General features: G+C 41.9%; 1 protein-coding gene and 1 long non-coding RNA gene across 4 annotated transcripts in view; one reads left to right on the plus strand and one right to left on the minus strand.

Annotated features, from left to right (window-relative positions):
* Positions 1-344: 344 nt before the first annotated feature.
* LOC142416661 (uncharacterized) lies at positions 345-18075 on the minus strand. Its single transcript, XR_012777786.1, has 3 exons — positions 18044-18075; positions 16939-17064; positions 345-8923 (listed from the first exon to the last, which is right to left on the minus strand). It is a non-coding gene; the product is annotated as an uncharacterized LOC142416661 (long non-coding RNA).
* The window catches only part of GBE1 (1,4-alpha-glucan branching enzyme 1), a 169776-nt gene continuing 168265 nt past the window's right edge, over positions 17859-19369 (plus strand). The window contains exon 1 of one of the 3 annotated variants that reach the window (XM_075516458.1): positions 17859-18075. In XM_075516458.1, the coding sequence (XP_075372573.1) occupies positions 17972-18075 (104 nt within the window). In that variant the 5' untranslated portion in view covers positions 17859-17971. The remainder of the gene's footprint in view (positions 18076-19369) is intronic. The other 2 variants (XM_075516437.1, XM_075516447.1) reach the window with 2 other exon arrangements.

Here is a 19369-nt window from a genome sequence, read left to right on the forward strand (position 1 = left end):
ACTGGCAATTCAAATAGCTGAAGAACCAAATAGAAGCCTGAAATATAAAGGTGATAGAGGTCTCCGCTAAAGTGGAGCTGGTTAATCCCCTTCCTTTTCATGGAGCTAATTACGCTTTAACTGAGGCAATACATATCAAAAAAGTGTCGAGCATACACCTGCTCTTACTCAGAAACAGAATGAGGAGAAATATTGTGGGATTCATATTTGATTCACTGTGTAATGTGCCACTGATAATGGGTCAAGGGAGGAGCTGGGTGCAACACAGAAAAATACCTGTTCGAGCCTCTGTTCTGGGATGCAGGTGCACTCAGGTGTCCTGAGAGCAGGAGGAGCACTGCAGATAAGACAGAATTAGATGCATCATTACCATTTTCAACCCAATTAACATCCTTGCTCTTCAGGATTAAATAAGGTCTGTAACTTGCCTTTAGGTACGGCAGGTTAAAAAAAAAGAAAAAAAAAAAGTCCTGAGGGTGAGAAGGATGAATATAATACTGTAGAGCAGCATGAAGTAGATTAGGAAATTAACTACAGTAAACTGGCTTATCTGTGAGCTGTGCCTTGAGAACTCTTGTGAGGCCTCAGATTGCCACCACTTCTCCCATAGATGTTTCTCTGAGAAGGGAGGAACATAAGCTGGCTGCCTGGGGTGGCTAAAGAATCAGGTTCTCCAAAAAAATTCCTTTTTGCCATCTGTAATGCTACCAAGAATCATCCCATTAAAAACAATCATGTTTAGTTAATGTAGTAGTTGAAATAAACAGCCTTAGGTTACTCTAACTGTAGTAAAGGGTCATAAGTTGATCCTTCCTTATGTTGAGTGAAAGCTAACCAGCAGGGTAAGTGCCTCTGACTTTGTTAGAACTTGGGGGGATATCTGCTTCATGAATATTACATGTATCTCAGTTTAGCTGCTTGATATTTTCATGATGAATTTGTTCGAAATTAATCAAAGAATCAAGGAAGCAAGGAACGAGACTGTGATTAGCGGTATTTCCAAGAATATATCAAGAGTTATGAAAAGAGAAATGGTGGAATTGTTAACTGAGGAATGACCTACTTTGCCTATCTCCAGGTTACAGCCCTGCTTTCCATTTTTAAGTTTTACAATCAAAACTCAGGGCAAACCCAGCCCGGGGAGGAGACAGGTGGCTAGCATCTCCAGAGCAGCAGTGAAAAACCCAACGATGGGTGCCGAGCAGGGGACCTGTGACACTGGCAATACTGCCTGGCATACCAGCGGCAGGTTGACTTACTTCACGTATTGGAGTGGATAAGCTTTACAGCAAGATACAGATGGACAAACATTTTGCCGTTTTCTGTGAAACAGTTCTAGGAGAGGTTGCGAGTCACTGCACGCTGGTCTGCTACCCAGAGAGAAACGTCATTCAGAGGCGAATGGTCGTTTGGCTTACCGTGTTAATAAGGTTAGAAACAAAGAGATGCTTCTTTGGGGCTTGGACAAAAAAAGTGGTAGCTGTAGGACACTCAAACGAGAAAGAATCAAATGTACTGAAACCCAGCCATTTAAGGGATGCACTTCTGAGAAGGAGATTTAAATGCAGAAATAAAGAATGCAGGATGCTGTAGGCTCATCAGGTTTAAAGGAGAGCATCTCAGGGGAGTTCTGCTACGGTAATATGTGGGCAGAGCCCTGTCACCCAGAAAGACTGTGCACTGACAAGATTAGGTAAAGGCAAGGTCCAGCAACTGTTCCATGGGAGACAGTACTATGGGATATAAAAGCACTGCTATCTGCCAGTCAGTGAATGCTGAAAAACACTTCTGTGAATATTTGGTCAAATTGGTAAAAGAACATGCTCAGTAATTTACTGTACCTTTTGGGTTTTGATGATCACAGCCTTATAGAAACAACAAATTTTAAATGACTCTCGGGGAAAAATCACTCAAAACAGCATTTGAACTATCATGCCAAAACACCTAGCACCAGCAATGTGCTAAGTATCCACAGCTAACAGGGAATATCACGCAAGTTCAGTCAAAACAAGCCAAAGGAGCTCAAATTTCCAGATATGAATGCTAGTCCCAGATTATCTGTGGATTACCTACAGACTAAAAATAATGCACAGACAAGATTTTTAATTCATAGAAAAGATTTTAAACAACTGGAGAAAAAGTTTCTAAATAATTAATGGTTTGTATTTCCCTTCAATACCAGAGTGGGTCACAGTTAAATATTTAAATAATCATGTCATATTTTTGGTTAGGTTTTTGTTGAAAAATTGGCCAAGTTCCAATAAGATACTGTGAATTTTTATTAAAAGCATGAAAATAAAGCATTCTAAATTATGCATTACTTTTTTTTTAACTTTTCTTCACCTCTGCAGCAGCAGCAGTGGCCATTTTCTTTGAATAACAGACTCTTTAGCTAAACTTTTTCTCCCTAATTATGCTGAGATCATTTATTTAGCATTTTTTGCCTCAATACCATGTGCTTCAAAGGTATACTGAAATCTTTTTTCTATACTTTGTCTTCTCTTGATGATGATGACCTGGAGATGCCTGTTCTATTGGAAAAACTCTACAGATGGATTGCACTTCTTAGTAGGAACTGTGGATCCTTAACTGGATATTAGACAAGCACTGTCACTATCCAGTGCTCGGCAGCTTCTTGTTTGCCTTGCAACTCTGGCAGTTATCCCCAAGTCACACATGTGGCAGTTCATAAACTCTAGACATCCATCTACATACACTTTAGAGAAAATGAGTATCTTATTTCAGCAGCTGAAAGGCAAGTCAAGTAAGGCTGCATATATTACTAATTTCTTAGGGATATATTTTACTCGCAGTGCACTGCACTCTGGGACGTGCGTCAAAACAATTACTTCAGATTGAATAGAAGAAGGCATTGTAGCATACTTCTTAAACTGTGGTTACACAGTGATTCTCTCTGTGCTGGGGCACAGAATATGGGAAAGGGTAAGGGTGCTCCTGTGGAAACAAAGGGACATAGATCTGGTGATGTACATATTCTCTAACCCTTCTTCCTTCCAGGAGTTTTCCATGTGTATTGTAGGAGGAAAGGAGTGTTTTGCCTCTGCCTTCAGGCCGCAGATGTCCCTGGCACTGCTCACCTCAAGGTCTGAGGTTCAAGCACATTGGTAAGTTTTCTTACTAATGTGTTTTCTGCCATCAGTGACATTGCTGCAAAGCCAGTAATTGAGCAGAGGGTCATATGAGGTCCAGAACAACAGTGGATCAGATCATCTGAGTTTACTGACTCCAAAGTCCTGTGTTCAATTCAAATTCTCTAAAAAGAAGAAGATGCTGTTTTGCTTAGAACAGAACCATGTATTTTTACAAAATCTTGCTCCACTGTCCCTGTTTTTACTTCATTGGGCCTAGTTATTCCAGGCAAGTGACAGTTTTAATCAACAAGAAACTCAGTTTTCATTGATACAGCAGCAAGGTATGTCATTCTGCCAGCAAAGATAAATTCACTGAGTGTAATGGTAATTAATATGTACATTGGAAAAGGAGACTTTCTGTCCACCTTTAATAAGCTATTCTTAGCACTAAAAGTATTCCTAACCCGTGATAGGAAAAGGAGATTTAACCTTACCCTGTCAAACTTAACAGCTAGATCAAAAGTGTTACAAGAGGGGGAATTCCAAGTCATCTCAATTATACAACACCACATTAAATAATTATATTTGGTTACCCTTTAGAAGGATATGTTCTTGAGAGATAACTTCTATGTACTGCTCCTCCAAACATGACTACATCCTGACTGTGCTGCTTTTGATTTTTAAATAGCTCACACAGCTATAACCTCTGCATATTATCTCTAACTATAAATGACAGTATTATATTTACACACAGATACTATATTCTTGGAAGATTTTTCTTTTCCTTAACTATCCAGGTTTACAATGTAAGACAACAGAAATTAAAGGTTTTGTTGAATCTTCTCTAACATAATGGAAAGTTATCAGAGAACATTTTATACTTTTTACTAATAGAGCTAATATAGAATGCAAAAGACTTTTTTTGAAAAGAAAAGAATGAAGAGAATAAAACTAATCAAACCTCTTTCAGTTAATATGCAAACTTGCACTCAAAGCAGTATGTAAAATACATTAACCTGAAAGGCACAATGTACCTGATTCAAATTTATAAAAAGGCTTGTTTTCATGCTTCTGAGTACTGAATAGGTTATAAAATGAATGTAATTTACTACAGAAATACAACAGAACCTCAGTTCCCCGCTATTGTGTCAGTGTTGAAAGAGGTCTCGATGTTTATGAAAAATTGGTCCCCAACATACAAATGAAATAATGTGAACAAACAGGACAGATGCTAAAAGCTGAAATACTTCAGTTTATTCTAAAGATGAAAAACTGGGGCAAGACACCTGACTAATGATTTAAGTTAAATTTGCAAAACATTTCTAGATTTAAGAAAAACAGTAGACAACAGGTGATAGTTTTTCTTATTGTTGGCTTTTTTAAAAAATATTAATATCCATGCTTCATTCTATAGAAAGGAAATTAGAAAAACAAAAAACAACATATGGCAGTTATTTTTCTGTTGTTGGCAGTGTTGGTGTTTTTTTACAGTTATCCATGATTCATCTTACAGAAAAGGAATGACTCCTTGTGAAACTCCTTACAAAACCAGGGAAATATTTTGATGACACTTGTATCCCACAGTTCTGCCCCTTTACCAACATGCAATGAGGTCATGGAGAAGCCATAAAGCCTATCTCATCCGTCAGCATGGGGCTCAATTTTCTTCCGTGTAACTTTAAATTCCTTAACAATGCCACATGACTTACTGAAAAAAAAGAGGAAAAAAACCCACATTAAAACAAAAAAGAGCTGGACAAGTCATAGGAAAAAGATAAATATGCAAGCAAACAAAGCAAGGAAAAAAAAATAAAAATGGTATTAATTTGGGAGATTACAAATTTAACAAAGGCAGCATTTATAAAAACAGAGGTAGCATAAAAATTCCTAAAACATGAAAAGAATTATACTGGAGAAATCAGCTGAAAAGTTTTATTTCAAGCAATGTAATACAACTCAAATACAGAGTTCTTCAGAAGTCTTCATGTAAATCTTATTCAGAGCTGCAAGTAACCCAGCAATTTGGACATAAACAGAGGAAAAATCATAGTGTTAATAACTTGTAGTAGTGCTAGAGTGGCTTCAACCTACCAGAGTATGTATTTTTGGCAAGCACAGAGGCAAGATTAAAAGCAAGTCCGTTCATTTAAAAATACAAAGAATGTGTATGGTGTTTTATAGTGCTAAGAAAAGGACAAGAAATAAACAGTTGGTCTTGCTTTTTCTTCACTTCTAGGATGTCAAATATATGTCCTCATTAGTCAGCCCTTTTAAATGTTAGGTATATCAGATGACTTAAGCCAGACTGATATTCACCGTGAGCGTCTTTTAATGGTATGACTGGAATAACAATTTGATTGTGCAGGAGGTTATGTTCCTTGAGCACTGGAGGTTTCCTGGATGACAGGAAAGTAGTCGCAGTTCACAGAAATTAGATGTATGTACAAAAACCAAACCAGTGAAGATGTGAGTATATTTTGAAATGACAATTGATTAAAAAATTAAAGGAAATAGAACACAGAACTGAGAAGGATAACTAAGTTTTTGGCATTATGTAACACATACATTATAAATACAAAGAAAATTTTGGTGGATACTGCTAAATTATGTGCTTTTCAATCAAACACACAAGTAATTTAAAGTAAGAGAAGCTAAAACATCTTATGTAAAATCACATAAGTAATACTTGCCCTTAAGTTCTGCAGAGGAAGATTTTTTGTTCAAAGTATGATGGTCCTGATTTAGAGAATGACTCAGGTCCCAGGATGGAAACCTTTGTGAGTTTTTCTTGTGCATGTGTTGAAACAGATGACAACACAGGAGTTACTGAGGAGACAGCTGAGGGAGTGCATAGGTCAAGAAGCAACAGATAATTCATGAACTGTAAGAACAATTCAGTATTTTAACTGTGTGCAGCTGAAACAGCAGAAGCAGGAAACAGAACAAATAGTTCTAACAGTTTGGATAATGATCATATGAATGCAGAAATCTCTTCATTTGCATAAATTAATGCCTTAACTGCAAATAGTAAAAGAGCCAGATAATGACCAACAGAAAAATGACAGGAGAGGATCTTAGTGTGGTTTGTGAGACTAAGTTTTACAGGGGGTAAGACATGAAAGACTTTTGAAAGGATTCCTTCTTTATAGTGTACTAATATGGCTGGTATTTGACTACTACCGACCTGACTGACGAGAGACACTGAACTGTATCACTGACAAAAAAACCTGTTAAATTTATAGAAGGTTGATATTAAGGCAAAAATATGTATCTATAACAGTAATTTTGCCTAGAACACTGTGTTATGAAGGTCAGTGATGACACAAAGTAAATGGCAGATGGGTTCCAGAGACTCAGTATACCTACTGGTCCGTGTATTGTCATTTATCCTACTACAATTACTCGTATTTCAGATTGAGGAAAAAGAGCTGGAATAAAACAAGACATAAAAATATTTGTAATTTTTCACCAGGACAGAGCATTGTGAATACTTAAGTATTTCTACAGCATATTTATCTAAGAACAGTTGGTTAATATAAGAGAGCAGAGCACAATCAGCTGATTTGCTCATGGTCCCAACAGTCACAGATATAAGTCTTTTCATAACCTGTGTCAGAATTTTAACATAAATGCGGCAAATTCTGCAAAACCAGAACAAATGGAAAGAGATACTGGACTCAAGTTTTTTAAATTCTATATTGACAAAGTACTAAATTGCAGGCAGACTGTAAAATGGGCCTTTGTACTGCAACATTATAAATGTTCATGATGTCTTCCATTTATAGATGCTTTACTTGAGTAGCTAAATGACAAATTTGAACTTAATGATGCAATGACCTCCAGTTTTATACAGCTCTGCTGACTATGTATTTCAGCAAAACTACCGTGAATTTGAAAAATCAACCACAGCTCTCTAACCTGTCTCCTGGATTCTCCACTAAGGAATTACAGTTTTATATTGCTGAAACTACTGATTTTAGTAGAGTTAACATTTGTATAATAGTGGAATAAAATTGCAGAGGATGGCAGATATCTGCTGAGAGCCCTGGAGTAAAGATATTGTGCAATATTCAAACTAGCTGGGAATCAATGAGGGAAGCAGATGGTGTAAGCAAAAGGTTTAAAAATAAAACCAAACGTACCCAAGACTGAGGAATTAGAACCCCCCAACACAAACATCATTGTTCTTCTCATGAAGACCTCAGGGGCTGATGAGTTGTAAAGCAAGCCCCCTCTCTCATCTGCATCAGGAAGACTTAAACTGCCAACCTCAGGGCCCAGAGGCACACTGGAAAGGTGCGCATAACATCAGAGAAGTGAGGCTTTTCTATAGTAATCAGATAATTTGGACTGTTAGAATATTTACTGGACTAACAGTAAATTCTTAGCGCTATGTATATGGTGTAGCACACAAGATTTTGAGTGTAACAGATTAGTGGAGAATGTGGGCAAACCCTTCTGTGAACCCTTCCAGTATGTTGGTGAGCAACCAAGCCTCTGCAAAAACTTTTGTAGACAGAAGCCTACAGTCATCATAGAAGACCAGGAATGCATCGGGTGTGCATTCTTGTGTCCTGGCAGGTATCTCATTTACAGTAAAGCAAAGGAATTTTGGGCAGCCCAGGTGATTCAGGATCACTAACGACCTGAGGAAAGCAGAGAAACAGTAGTTACATCGCTCTGTATCTGGCTGTGACTCACTCCAGGCAAACCTCGCCTGAGTAAGTGGCAGTCTCTGTGGTGGAAGATGATAGTTTGCTGAAAACCTGAGAGAAAGAGGAGAAAACAGATGGCAGTCTGAGCAGGCTGATGATAGGTGGACACTGGATGGAAGCCCAAAGTTTGCTGATACTTGTTTTAAAAGCTTCTGATCATAGTCCTAGGTGATCAGTGATCTCTGCCTCTGGTCTTTTCTCATGACCCAGCCAAGTACAGATTTTGTTTTTATTATGGCTTATCTGTAAAGCACAAAACCAGGTAGCCTGACAGGGGAATCAAGGAAGGAGAAAAGCAAATCCAACCCCTTACTAGACATGCCCACTCTGCTCCTGCAGTAGCAACTGCCTACTATGAGTGGATGTATAATACGGTATGAGCTTCAAAAGGAAGACCAGAATTTGAAAGATTGTATCACCTGGACAATCACAAGCCAAAAGAAAGCAGAGATTTATGAGAAGCAGAAAAAGTTGTCAGGCTCTGTTCAAAGTTTTGTGCACAGTAGAGATGGACAAGCCTTGAATTAGGACCAGAATGCATTTAAAGAGCTGTAGTGGATGTCCTGGACACAAAAATGCATTTAGTTTTAGGGCCTATAGATACTGGCACAGTATGGAATGAGCTGACAACCTATATGAGGGAAGAAGTGATCTAGGGGACACTAAATAATAGTAAACAAGAAAAACAAACAAAAAAATCCACGAGAGTATATGACTTGGAAGCTGTAAAAACTGTTATTTTTGTCAGCATTTAGTCTCAAACATTCTTCTTTTGTAAAAGTGGCAAAAGGGGGATGACAAAGTAAAAAGAAGCAGAAAAGTAGCCCATGCACGTATGCAGTGGTAAGAAATTATGTAGTAAGAAAACAGTCAGACCTAGCACAAACACATACATGGAAACAATGTGAGAAAACTGAGGAAGAGATGAGGTAGTGGGACAGTATTTCCAACAAGCCTGCTACCAGATCACTAACTGAAGACTGGCATAAGGAAAAAGACAATTAATTGCTTACACCTCACCTTTACACAGACCAAAGTACAACCTGATCATTGGGGATGGCCTGCTGTCCTGGTGGACCTACGGGACAAGTGGACAATGAAGAGCCTGGATGTCGCCTGAGAAGACAATACAATGCAAAAAGATTGAATACCTGGCACAGGCTGTGATCTGTGCAATTCAGAAGGCTATTCTGATTAAGTAGGCAGAGGAAGAGAATGAAGTGCTAACAAACAAAGAAGCTGAATATTCAAGCAGGAGAAACCAGAACTGCTGTGAGAAGTGTGACTGCTGATGCATGACGCCCTGCTGCAGGAGCTGATCGCACAAATGTGAGAAATATCTGCACCGAGTGGCTGGTTAAACTAAAATCAGACTGGGCAGTGATATCAACCATTTCTTGAGTAGGATTAGGCAACTGAATCCAACATCCAGGGAGAATTTTGACAGATAAACAAAAGGCTTAAAGAGATATCGGAAAGGAAGGGTGTTTGAAACTGAGGAACACTGACTGAGTGTTAATAGCCCTTAAACTATTCTAATGGAATTGGGATCACATTAACTTGGAAAACCAAAAGTTACCTGTATAATACATGATTGTAATTAACATCTTAAGGTGAAAAATTATGTATAATTGTAAAGACTGCTATTTGAATTAAAATATAAATGTTTAGCTGTTTGTTACAAAGAAGAGATGGAACCAAAGCAAAACAAAAACACATGGAGGATTACTGACATTATCTAATAATACAAAGTAAATTTTCTAACTATGTAGTAACGAAGTAGTTATTTCATTGCTACGTACTTCAACATAAAGTATTCAGGAAACAGAAATGCAGCTAATTAATCTGGATATCCTCAGAAACTCATACAGAGGGAGGTGCTTTAGCCTGGATAACTAAGATAACTACTACTAATAATATTTGCTTATTTTATCTTCCACAGATAGCATAGTATAAGCAATCCCTTCCAAATGTATGCAGACTGTAAACTGCATATCGCTTAGTTCTCTTTACTGCGTATTTTTATTATGATACATGCATATAGGAAAAGTGAAAGCCATACTACTTTTCTTTTAACTCAAATGCCATGGCTGAGTTTAAAAACAAGAGCAAAATACAAACCTAGGTAATAAGAGACAAAGGATCCCACCCGAAGGATTCATCTCCAAACAAGAGAAAACCTGCTTGTCTGTGTGAAGACAGAGGTACTTCTTACTAATCTATGAATAACTATGTTCCTAACAAAAATGTGTGTGTATGTATGTATTTGTGCTGGATGAAACTTTCTATATTTATAAAATATAGAATTTTGAGTGCTCTAAGAAGAAAAGGTGAATCACCAAGGTATAAAAATACTTCCCATGGAAAACTGTATTGCATACAATACGATCACCTATGGCAACGGATTGCATACCTGTTAAATGTAGCTCTGTATCATCGGGATTGTGAATACGGCACCTTCATTTATTGTACTGGGGATATTTTAAGACATGTAGAAAATGGTGAAAATCAGGAGTCCCTAAGCTGATATGGTATCAAAATGTTACTTATGTTTATAATATGTAACCTTGCATGACTATTCAACTAGAGCTAATCGGGTAACTTTGGAGATGCATAGATATAGCATTTCTGAGATAAGAGATGTGCATTCATGAAGATTGATTATTGAACATGATGATAGATGTTCTTCACAGTCTCTTTAGGCCGATTCCAGGAAAACAACAGCTCAAGACATGCATTACATATGTAAGGATATGAGTTTTCAATATTTTGACAATTGCTTAGATCAGAATTTGACCAAGATGTGATTATGAAATTGCTCCAGTCATTTTGCCATTATCTATGTAGGATTAGTTACGTTCACATACGTTCATCCAGAAATCACTGTGAACTATCTCATAGTGGGTAACAGACACATGCAATGTAAAGATACAGATTACATCATTACCTTGAAAGTAAGACTATGGTCTCTGACATCTACAGAAACCCGAACTTAGCTTTATACCCTACAGTTGTAATTTTAGTTGTTATACTAGCTTTGGTGATTCTACAATGGTTATACATCATTATACCCTCAGACCCTTAAGTGTTATCATCACACAGGACCACATAGGAAAAAATGATCACCTTCAAGAGCCATCACTCAGTCCTGTTAAGAAGCCTTGAGTCATAGGAGAGTTTGCAACATCTCTGCTGGAGTCACATAACGATTAGCCAGTGTTTAGCAGACCATCTATCAAAAAGGGGAATTTTAGCCTGGTACCCGTGATTTTTTGCCATTGCCATTGCTTGCCTAGTGGCTGAGTGACTGTTGCTAAACCCATGAAATCACGTCTGTGAGTGCTGCTGGGGGAAAGGATTTGACAGCTCTGCGCAGTCCCTGCATGACCAACAGCATCCTTAATGTCAACTGCATTTGGGAGAGGCTGTGGTGCGGTTGTCAGACTTCAGCTGGGAACCTCAAAATTGAGGAGGGAGACACCCACCCCTCCCATGAACATCAGGCTGTGTGTGGCAAAGACCTCAGGAGGCCAATGCCTTGTCATAGCACATATGCTCCCATCTGCCTGAGAAAGACTTAAACTGCCAACCTTAGGACCTAGAGGCACACTGGGAAGGAGGGCACAATATTAAGAGAAAAGGCATAGGTACTATAAAGTTTTCTGTATAACAATTTAAATTGCACTATTAATGAGGGTAGGTTTTTTTCCATATTAATTAGATAATTTGGACAGTTATACCATTAAAACATTTACTGGACTAACAGTAAATTCTTAGTTCTATATATGGTGTTCTCTTCTGCCTATAGCAAGATTCTGAGTGTAGCACTGAGGAACTTGTTCCTATTCCATCTTTCTGTTCATTCAAAACACTACTGGTCGCACCTGAGAATCGATTTGGTCAACTGCCACCAACTGCCATTAAAAACTAAACCACAAGTAATACTGCCAAGATCTAAAAGATTGTCTGCAAAACGCATTTTGGACTTCCAAAAGTTCTGCACTTCACAGACAATTTGCACCAGATTCATCTGCTTTTACTGTGGTGAACTCAGTACGCACTTAAATTCATGAATGCAACTTAGGTACTATTCAGCTTTTTGAAAACTAAAATAGTTCTACACATACAAATGAATTTATATTGACAGAGCTGTCAGAGCATTAGCAATATGCATCCCTCCCTTTCTTCTTACCTCACTTGACTTCCCCCAGGATTAGATGGGTTATCCTCTGAACAAGTATCTGGCAACCTCATTTTCTTTTCCGAGTAAAAGGCCAGACAGCCTAAATGCCTGTAGTGTTTCAGGGAGGAATGGGAGACTACGCAACCAGCCTTCAAGAGACCTCCTAGGTAAGATTACTTGTCAGGGATTTTAGGAAATAGCTGGCAATGAACAATGAAAGAAAGCAAAATTGCTGCTGAAACTGTGGTGCTTCATTCTTAATTCTAAGTGTATTGGATACAAACCATACAACATTTGGCTAGCGTTAATAAGTTGCTTGTTTAATAGCAATATATTGTTACAGAAGCCCACTGCAATAATAGCAGCAACGTTCCTCCGGGACAACTATTCTGGAGAGCTCAAGCTACTTATTTCCTAAGTATTAGAGATAAACATACTTTGGTGAGACAGAGGTGACAGTTACCAAATATTGTGGGTATGGGATCAAGGAGAGAGTCCCAAACGTTTTATGTTCTTCCCCCACCACATAAACACATATGCAAATACTAGGAAATAGCAGTACTGGCAGTTGTAGAAGGTTGTTACTATTGGCAGTAATTACTTTTGAGAAATACATACAGAAGGCATAAATACAACAGAGTATATACAACGTCCAAAAATATTATGATATTCCTAAAGGTTTTCCTATATTTTGTGTCTGTGAAGTGTTTCACAAATTCTTACTTGAAACTAAAGACTTTCTGCTAAATTAAATCCTTTTTTTAGTGAGACTCATAGGCATTTTCACAACAAATATTGTTCTACATCTGCTGATATTTTTTAATTGGTATCACACTTTGAAGTGTCTTGATTACTGTGTAAACAACTATGAAAGGTATTTACATTTTTTGATACTCTGTTACACAAAATAAGGACACCAAATCATAATAATACTGCAATATTGTGAAAGCAAGAAGCAGCCATTATCTAGGACTTTCAGGTTGTTGGAATGTTTTCATTTTGTTCTGCACGGTAACTGCAAATGGCATTCCCATCAAGTGCGCTTACTGGAATTTGACAACCCTGAAACAGGCTTTTTAGTATTTCAGATTTTACATTAGTTTTGATCTTTAAAGACGTGCTGTTATTTAAAACTCCTGATACCATGACAGGGCAGAGGTAAGACCCTAAGTGATAGCGTCAGTGAATACCCTGTATTTCTTAAAAAAACCAAACCCAAAGCCAAAAATGAAACCCCCAAAACCTATAAACTAATTAATGGATATAGTAACAGATTCTTGGAATGTTTGCTGCAATTTTCAAGGATATGTGCTTTGTTCTTCATTTGTAATCAAATAGTTGAATCCTTGCTAGAAGTGCAGGTTTAATTATGGAACTCTGACATGCTGTTGAGGTCTCGCTTTGGCAGCAGCTGTGCAACACTGACCATTTCTTTTCTCCTGTGTGTCTCACCTTGGAGAATCCAAAGATAGGGATAAGTAGCTTGTTTAATCTCCATTCCCAATGTTTGACCTGTCTGACAAGACTACCAAGATAAACAATAATTAAGAAGTTAACAGATTTTTTTTTTCAAGGGGGGCATTTGTATTGGATCTGGATGACAACTGTGCAATTAATTTCTTATGAATTCTTGAACAAATAACAGAATCATAGAATCACAGAATGCTTTGGATTGGAAGGGACCTTTACAGGTCATCTAGTTCAACCCCCCTGCAAGAGCAGGGACATCTTTAACTACATCAGGTTGCTCAGAGCCCCATCCAACCTGAATAGGGGTAAGTATGGCTGGCCAATGTGGCAAAATAAGCTAGTTTTCTTTCAAATTTTGAACTCTATTTTTGGTTATGTACTGAACCTGTAGAAACCAGTCCAAAGGTGGGAGGCTGCAAAGTGTACCATAACATGCTTAGATGTCTGACACCTCTCTAAAGGACACAGGGAATCCTTCAAGAATCAATGGATTCTTGTGACTTGTCACTTTGAGAGATCAGTAATTCTTAAATGTTCTCAACGGTAGAGTTAAAAAATAGCTTTGTCTTTGGTACCTGCCATCTCTTCTCAGATGGCTTAAACTGGGAGTCTAGACTGCACAGCTAAAACGGAGCACAGCTGATGGCTGTGTACTTTGTACTAATGGCTAATGAGTACTTTGTGGTATTTGGGACCACACTGTAGCATCCAGGTATGGATGTTTGCAATGCCCCATTTATGTCTATATTGGAATAAAAACTGGGAACACATCATCCTTGGCCACTGCCCTCTTTCTCTCCCTGCAGGCTAGAAGGTAACTCCAGCAAACCCTCACCGTATTCCTGTTCTGGGCAATCTGAGAACCGGCATGGCAGGAACCACACTGTAACTCATGTATGAGTTATCTGTCTACCTCATAGCTGTGGGATTGGGCAGTCTAGAAATTAGCACTAGTGCATGACTGCTGTAGTGCAGAATCCTGTACCCCAAGATGGCTCTGACAGGTCTGGAAGTGTGTTACAGAGCCAGGCCAGGAGCAGGGAACAGGTCTGCTCTGAGCCACTAGGTTTAGAAGCACCTGGAGCTCAGGAACTGGCTCCGCAAGAGCCAGTCAAGGCCACAGACCACACAGATCTGTTCTGGCTGAAATACAAACAGACACCATTGATGAGGGAGAATCTGAACCAGTGCCTTAAGGAAAAAAGATTTTTTCCTAACACAGTTCCTACAGTTTAGCATCTCTGTCATCTTTTGCAAAATAAGTGCAAAATAAGTGCAAAATATTAGTGAATCAGAATGGATGTACTGCATGACAAGAGTAGCCATTTTTCTCTTTCTTCAATGCTTTCCAGATCTTGAATGTTTTTTGATTTCTTTTTGAACTCCACATATTTTTAAAAAATCTAAATTGATATTATAATAATTGTAACTATACAGTTACTGCTCAGCATTGCTATGCAACATTTTAAAGTATACATAACTTAAGCATGAGCATCCTTTGAAAGACTAGTTTAGAGTGGATTGATATACTCCAGCCTCAGTGGTAACCGGGTGCCAGACACATGCCTTAGACACGACTCCTATATGATCCACTGCTGTCCCCCAAGAAGAGCAGTTATTACAAACAGTCCTCCTTTTCCTACTTGTACTGGCAGCAGCAGCTGCCAGCTTTGTATCAATCTCTGACAAATGCACAAAGATGCATTCAGCTGTTGGGACAATATTCATTGTTTGAACTGCCATTTTTGCCTCCAAGTAGAGGACTAAATGGCAGTGTCCTGAAAGCCAAACTCATCCTTTGAGTCTCAGCTAGATCACGGTGTAATAGATGATCACAATAATATATGCTTTAGTATCTTTGAGTTACTTGTGACAAAGCAGGCAGATAAAATCATGCCCAAGTAAACTGGAACATGAGTAGATACAAACGGTATGGTTGTCAATTTCCCTGTTCACAGAGTGTTAAATATAGCATTTGGGCTTTGTCTATTATAGGGACAGGGGCTATTTGCAGAATTTAACTTCCTGAAGTTCGAGGTTGCTTGGATGTGAGGCTGGATACTGTGTCATTTCTACTTAAAATCTTCCAAATGAAGGTTAAGAAGGGGTCCTTGTCTTCAGGGAGCCAAAAGTCACAGCCACATTCCTACTGTTTACACAAATTGCTAATGCTGATTTATAAATCTCTCTATTGTGTTTATGTCAAACAGCTAATAACGGTGCTGTGAACTTGCTTGAGCTTTCTCACAATGAAGAAAACCAAACAGACTGTGCTAAGAGTGAAGCTCCTACGAGCTGTTTCCTATGCTTGGGAACTGAAAGGCTGCAGGAATTGCCCCCCTACCTCCACTTCAACAGCAGGCAACCCCTTCAGCACCAAACAGCTGCAAGCCCCAAAGCAGCAGCACAGATAACATGTAACCATTGTAACAAAAAAAATCCTGGCTCTTGATAATCAGCTGGAATTTCTCTCCTTTTAGTTTGCCAAACTAGTTAACTGTGAGAATAAGAGCGACACATTCACAAAAGAACACGATGTGTATAGTATGATGCAAGAAGCAAGAATAAAGAAGATGGTAAAAGTTGTTAAACTTTGGTTTTGTGCAGGCACTGGAATCACTGCCATGCAGAAAGTTTTGAGAAGCACAGGTAATTTTAAAAACAGTTTTTTAGTCTCCAGTGAGACTGAAGAAATGTTGGACACTGTGAAAAAAAAGAAATCCTGATCTACCAGTGCTGGATATGACAGGTAGTTCTGCTACAGCGTAGATGCTACTTCTTTCAATAACCAAACAAAAACTGCTTCAGCCTCCTGCTGGGGCAACCGCTGTAACAAACAGTACGAGTATTGCCCTATTCATTCTTAGGACAGGGAATACTTGTTGCACTCCATAAGAAAAAAGTACAAAAGTACTTGCATGTTTGCGTGTGTAGCTAGCAACTGCTGCAAGGAAGGAAATACAGTGTTAAATGTACACTGTTGATGAAACAAATCAGTATGGAAACTTTCACTGTAGCCAATTTTGGGTAAAGTAATAAATGACTTGCTAGTGTTCATTACACGCTGTGCTGTTAGTTATCTGGCAGACAGGAAAGGGAAGCAGCACTAAAATTCAGAGGAAGCCAAGATAGAGGAGATGAGTTACAAACAGGGTAACAATTTAGGAGATGGTTGTGGAAACGAGGTAAGGTATCCAGGAGCTGAAAAGTTTATAAACTGTGGCTGAAAAACATTCAAAAGAGGCCTCTAAATAAACATTCTCACTACATGTCTAAACAAAGCAAAATTGCTGGACCTTAAATAAAAGTGCTAAATGCTGGCCTAGAGGCATGGTCAGGCTAGTGATTAGTTGCCTTGGATATTAGGTGGCCTATCCAAAAACGAAACATGCTGGTATTAGGTCAAAAACTTCCACAGCAATCTACCTGTGCTATTCAGCATTTAGAGCTGCATTAGAATAAACTGAATTAATCTTACTCTGTTTAGGATTCTTTACATGTCCGGTAAAGCGACATTTTGCTGTACACACACGGTGCTTATGACAACTCATGGATGCCCCCGGAGTCTTGTTTTGCTGAGCTTGTTTGTGAGCACACCAGCACCCTACCAAACAGTCGAGAAATTTATTCCAGCACTCATGATGATACCAAATCTGTTTGGGGGGGGGGGGGGTTGGTGGTGTTGGTGTGGGGTTTTTTTGTGCGTTCAGCCGGCAGCAGACACACTGAAAAAGACATCAAAGACGCACTAAAAAAACAACTGGGGACCGCCGAGGGACAGCTGACACCCCCCTCCTGCGGGCTCTGTTCTGCCCGGCTCTGCCCTGCCCTGCCCTGCCCTGCCGGGGAGGTCGGCTCCGACAGCTGCTTTTTTAATTTCCCTTACTGACAGAGCGCAGCTCGCCCCCTCACCTCACCGCCAGCCCCTCAGCAGCGGCATTTCGGGCCGCCGCTCGGGGCTCCGCAGCGAGGGAAGCAGCGCTCCCTCGCCTCAGGGGTGGCTCCGCCAGCTCCGCGGCCCAGGCCCGGCCCGCGCTCACCCCGCAGGCCGCCGCCCCCGCCTGCCCCGACCCCCCGGCCGCTTTGAGGAAAACGGCTCCTTTTACGCTCCCCCCTCCCTTCCCGCTCTCACCCCCCTGCGGGCAGAGCGCGGGGGCTGCGACACCAAACCCCTCGCTCGCCCGCCCCAAGGGGAGGCAGGGACACGAGTCCCCCCAGCACCGTGCCCCCTCGGCTCCCGCAGCCCCCGGAGCACCGACACCGCCGCCCCGGGCACCGGGGGGGAAGCTCAGCACAGCCTGGCGCGGCCCAGCCGGCTGGCACGGCGGGCGGGGAGGGGCGGCGCAGGCGGCCGCCTCCCGGCCCCGGCGGGCTGCCCCGGCCGGTGGGCGGCGCCGGGCGGTGAGAGGCAGGGGGCGCCGCGCCCGCCCGCCCCGGCCCCCCTCCCCGGCCCCCCTCCCCGGGTGTATATAGCGGCGGCGCGGCGCGGCGCGGATCCCGCGGCGGGCAAGATGGCGGCCGCCGCCAGCACGCAACCTCCGCAGCCGCCAAAGCTGCCGCAGCTGCTGGAGCGGGACCCCTACCTGGCCCCCTTCGAGAGAGACTTCCAGCGCAGGTACCGCCCCGGCCCGGCCCGCCCGCCCGCCTGCCGGCGGCCTAGGCCTGCGCCGCGGGGAGGGGAGCGCCGCCTCAGCAGGGCGAGGGGCGGCGGGCGAGCAGGCGGCGACCGCCCGCCCGTCTGTCTGCCTCTGGGGGCGCCGGGGCGGGCGGGGGGAGCGGTGGGGCGGGCGGTGTCCTCTCCCCCTCCCTCCGCTCCCCTCCCCGTCGCGGCGGGGGCTGTCCGTCAGCTAGCTCCGCGGCGGCTCCGCTCCCCGCCCCGGCGGCGGCGGGGGGGACGGACCCGGAGCTGGGGGTTTCGCGCCGGCCCTTCCTACGGAGACGCCTCCACCGCGGGCGGAGCCGCCGCCGAGGCCCGGCAGGGCCTCCTCAGCCGAGCATGGCGCGCCGCTGCAGGGAGGCCTCCACCGCGGGCCTCTCCGTCGGCGTGGCCAGCGTTGTGGGAGGCCGTGCCGTCCCGTCCCTCGCAGTCTCTCCGGCGCTTCAGGCGTCTTCGTTGTCCGCCTGAAAGCGGACATCGCTTCGTTACGGCGGGGGGGGGGCGGGGGTGCTGGTTCATAGGCGAGTCAGGCCCAGGGAGCGCAGGCAGGTGTGCCGCGGGGGGAAGCGCCGTGGGCAGCTTGTGAGGGTGGTGAGCCGAGCCGCTGTCGCTAGTAAAAATGTTTTGCAGTCCAGCTGTAAATGAACTGCTCCTGAATCTCTGCTTTCTGGAGAAATTTCCGTTAGGTGCATTTTTGGAGACATCCCTGAATCCCCAGCTCAGCTGTTCGTCAGACTTACGAATGATAAAGTAGCGGAGCGTGCGTTAGGTTGGCCTCAGGTTGCCGGTCTGAGCATCCCTTTTTTTTGCCTCTTGCTGGGAACTGCGACACCAACCCTCTGGCCGGGATGGGCGGCAGGCCTGGGCGAGAGCCTGCCAGCAGCAGTTCAGGGAGAGGTGACCTGCATCCTGCAGAGCCAAGCTGCCGGCCTTGAAAGACTGCTAAAACCTCACTGGCTGTTTGAAAACAGGAATTGGGAGTTTTTATTGTGCAACTTCATATGTTGCGTTTCACTAGCGGTCCTCTGATAATCAAAATTGTAGTACTGACAAATGCCCTGTATCTCAGAAGTCTGGAAAAGTCTATGTATTGGGAGGGAAGTGAGAGGGAATTTTTTTTTTAAGTATTTGGCTTTTTTTCCTTTATATTACACATGGTGCTTTTGGCTTAGCATTACCAGGTGTCCTGTTGGGTTCTGGCAGAGAATAGTGGTAAGGCTAGATCTTGTAAAATGGGATTAAGCATTGAGTA

The sequence above is a fragment of the Mycteria americana genome, chromosome 1, assembly GCF_035582795.1.
Source record: "Mycteria americana isolate JAX WOST 10 ecotype Jacksonville Zoo and Gardens chromosome 1, USCA_MyAme_1.0, whole genome shotgun sequence".
Classification (NCBI taxonomy): domain Eukaryota; kingdom Metazoa; phylum Chordata; class Aves; order Ciconiiformes; family Ciconiidae; genus Mycteria; species Mycteria americana.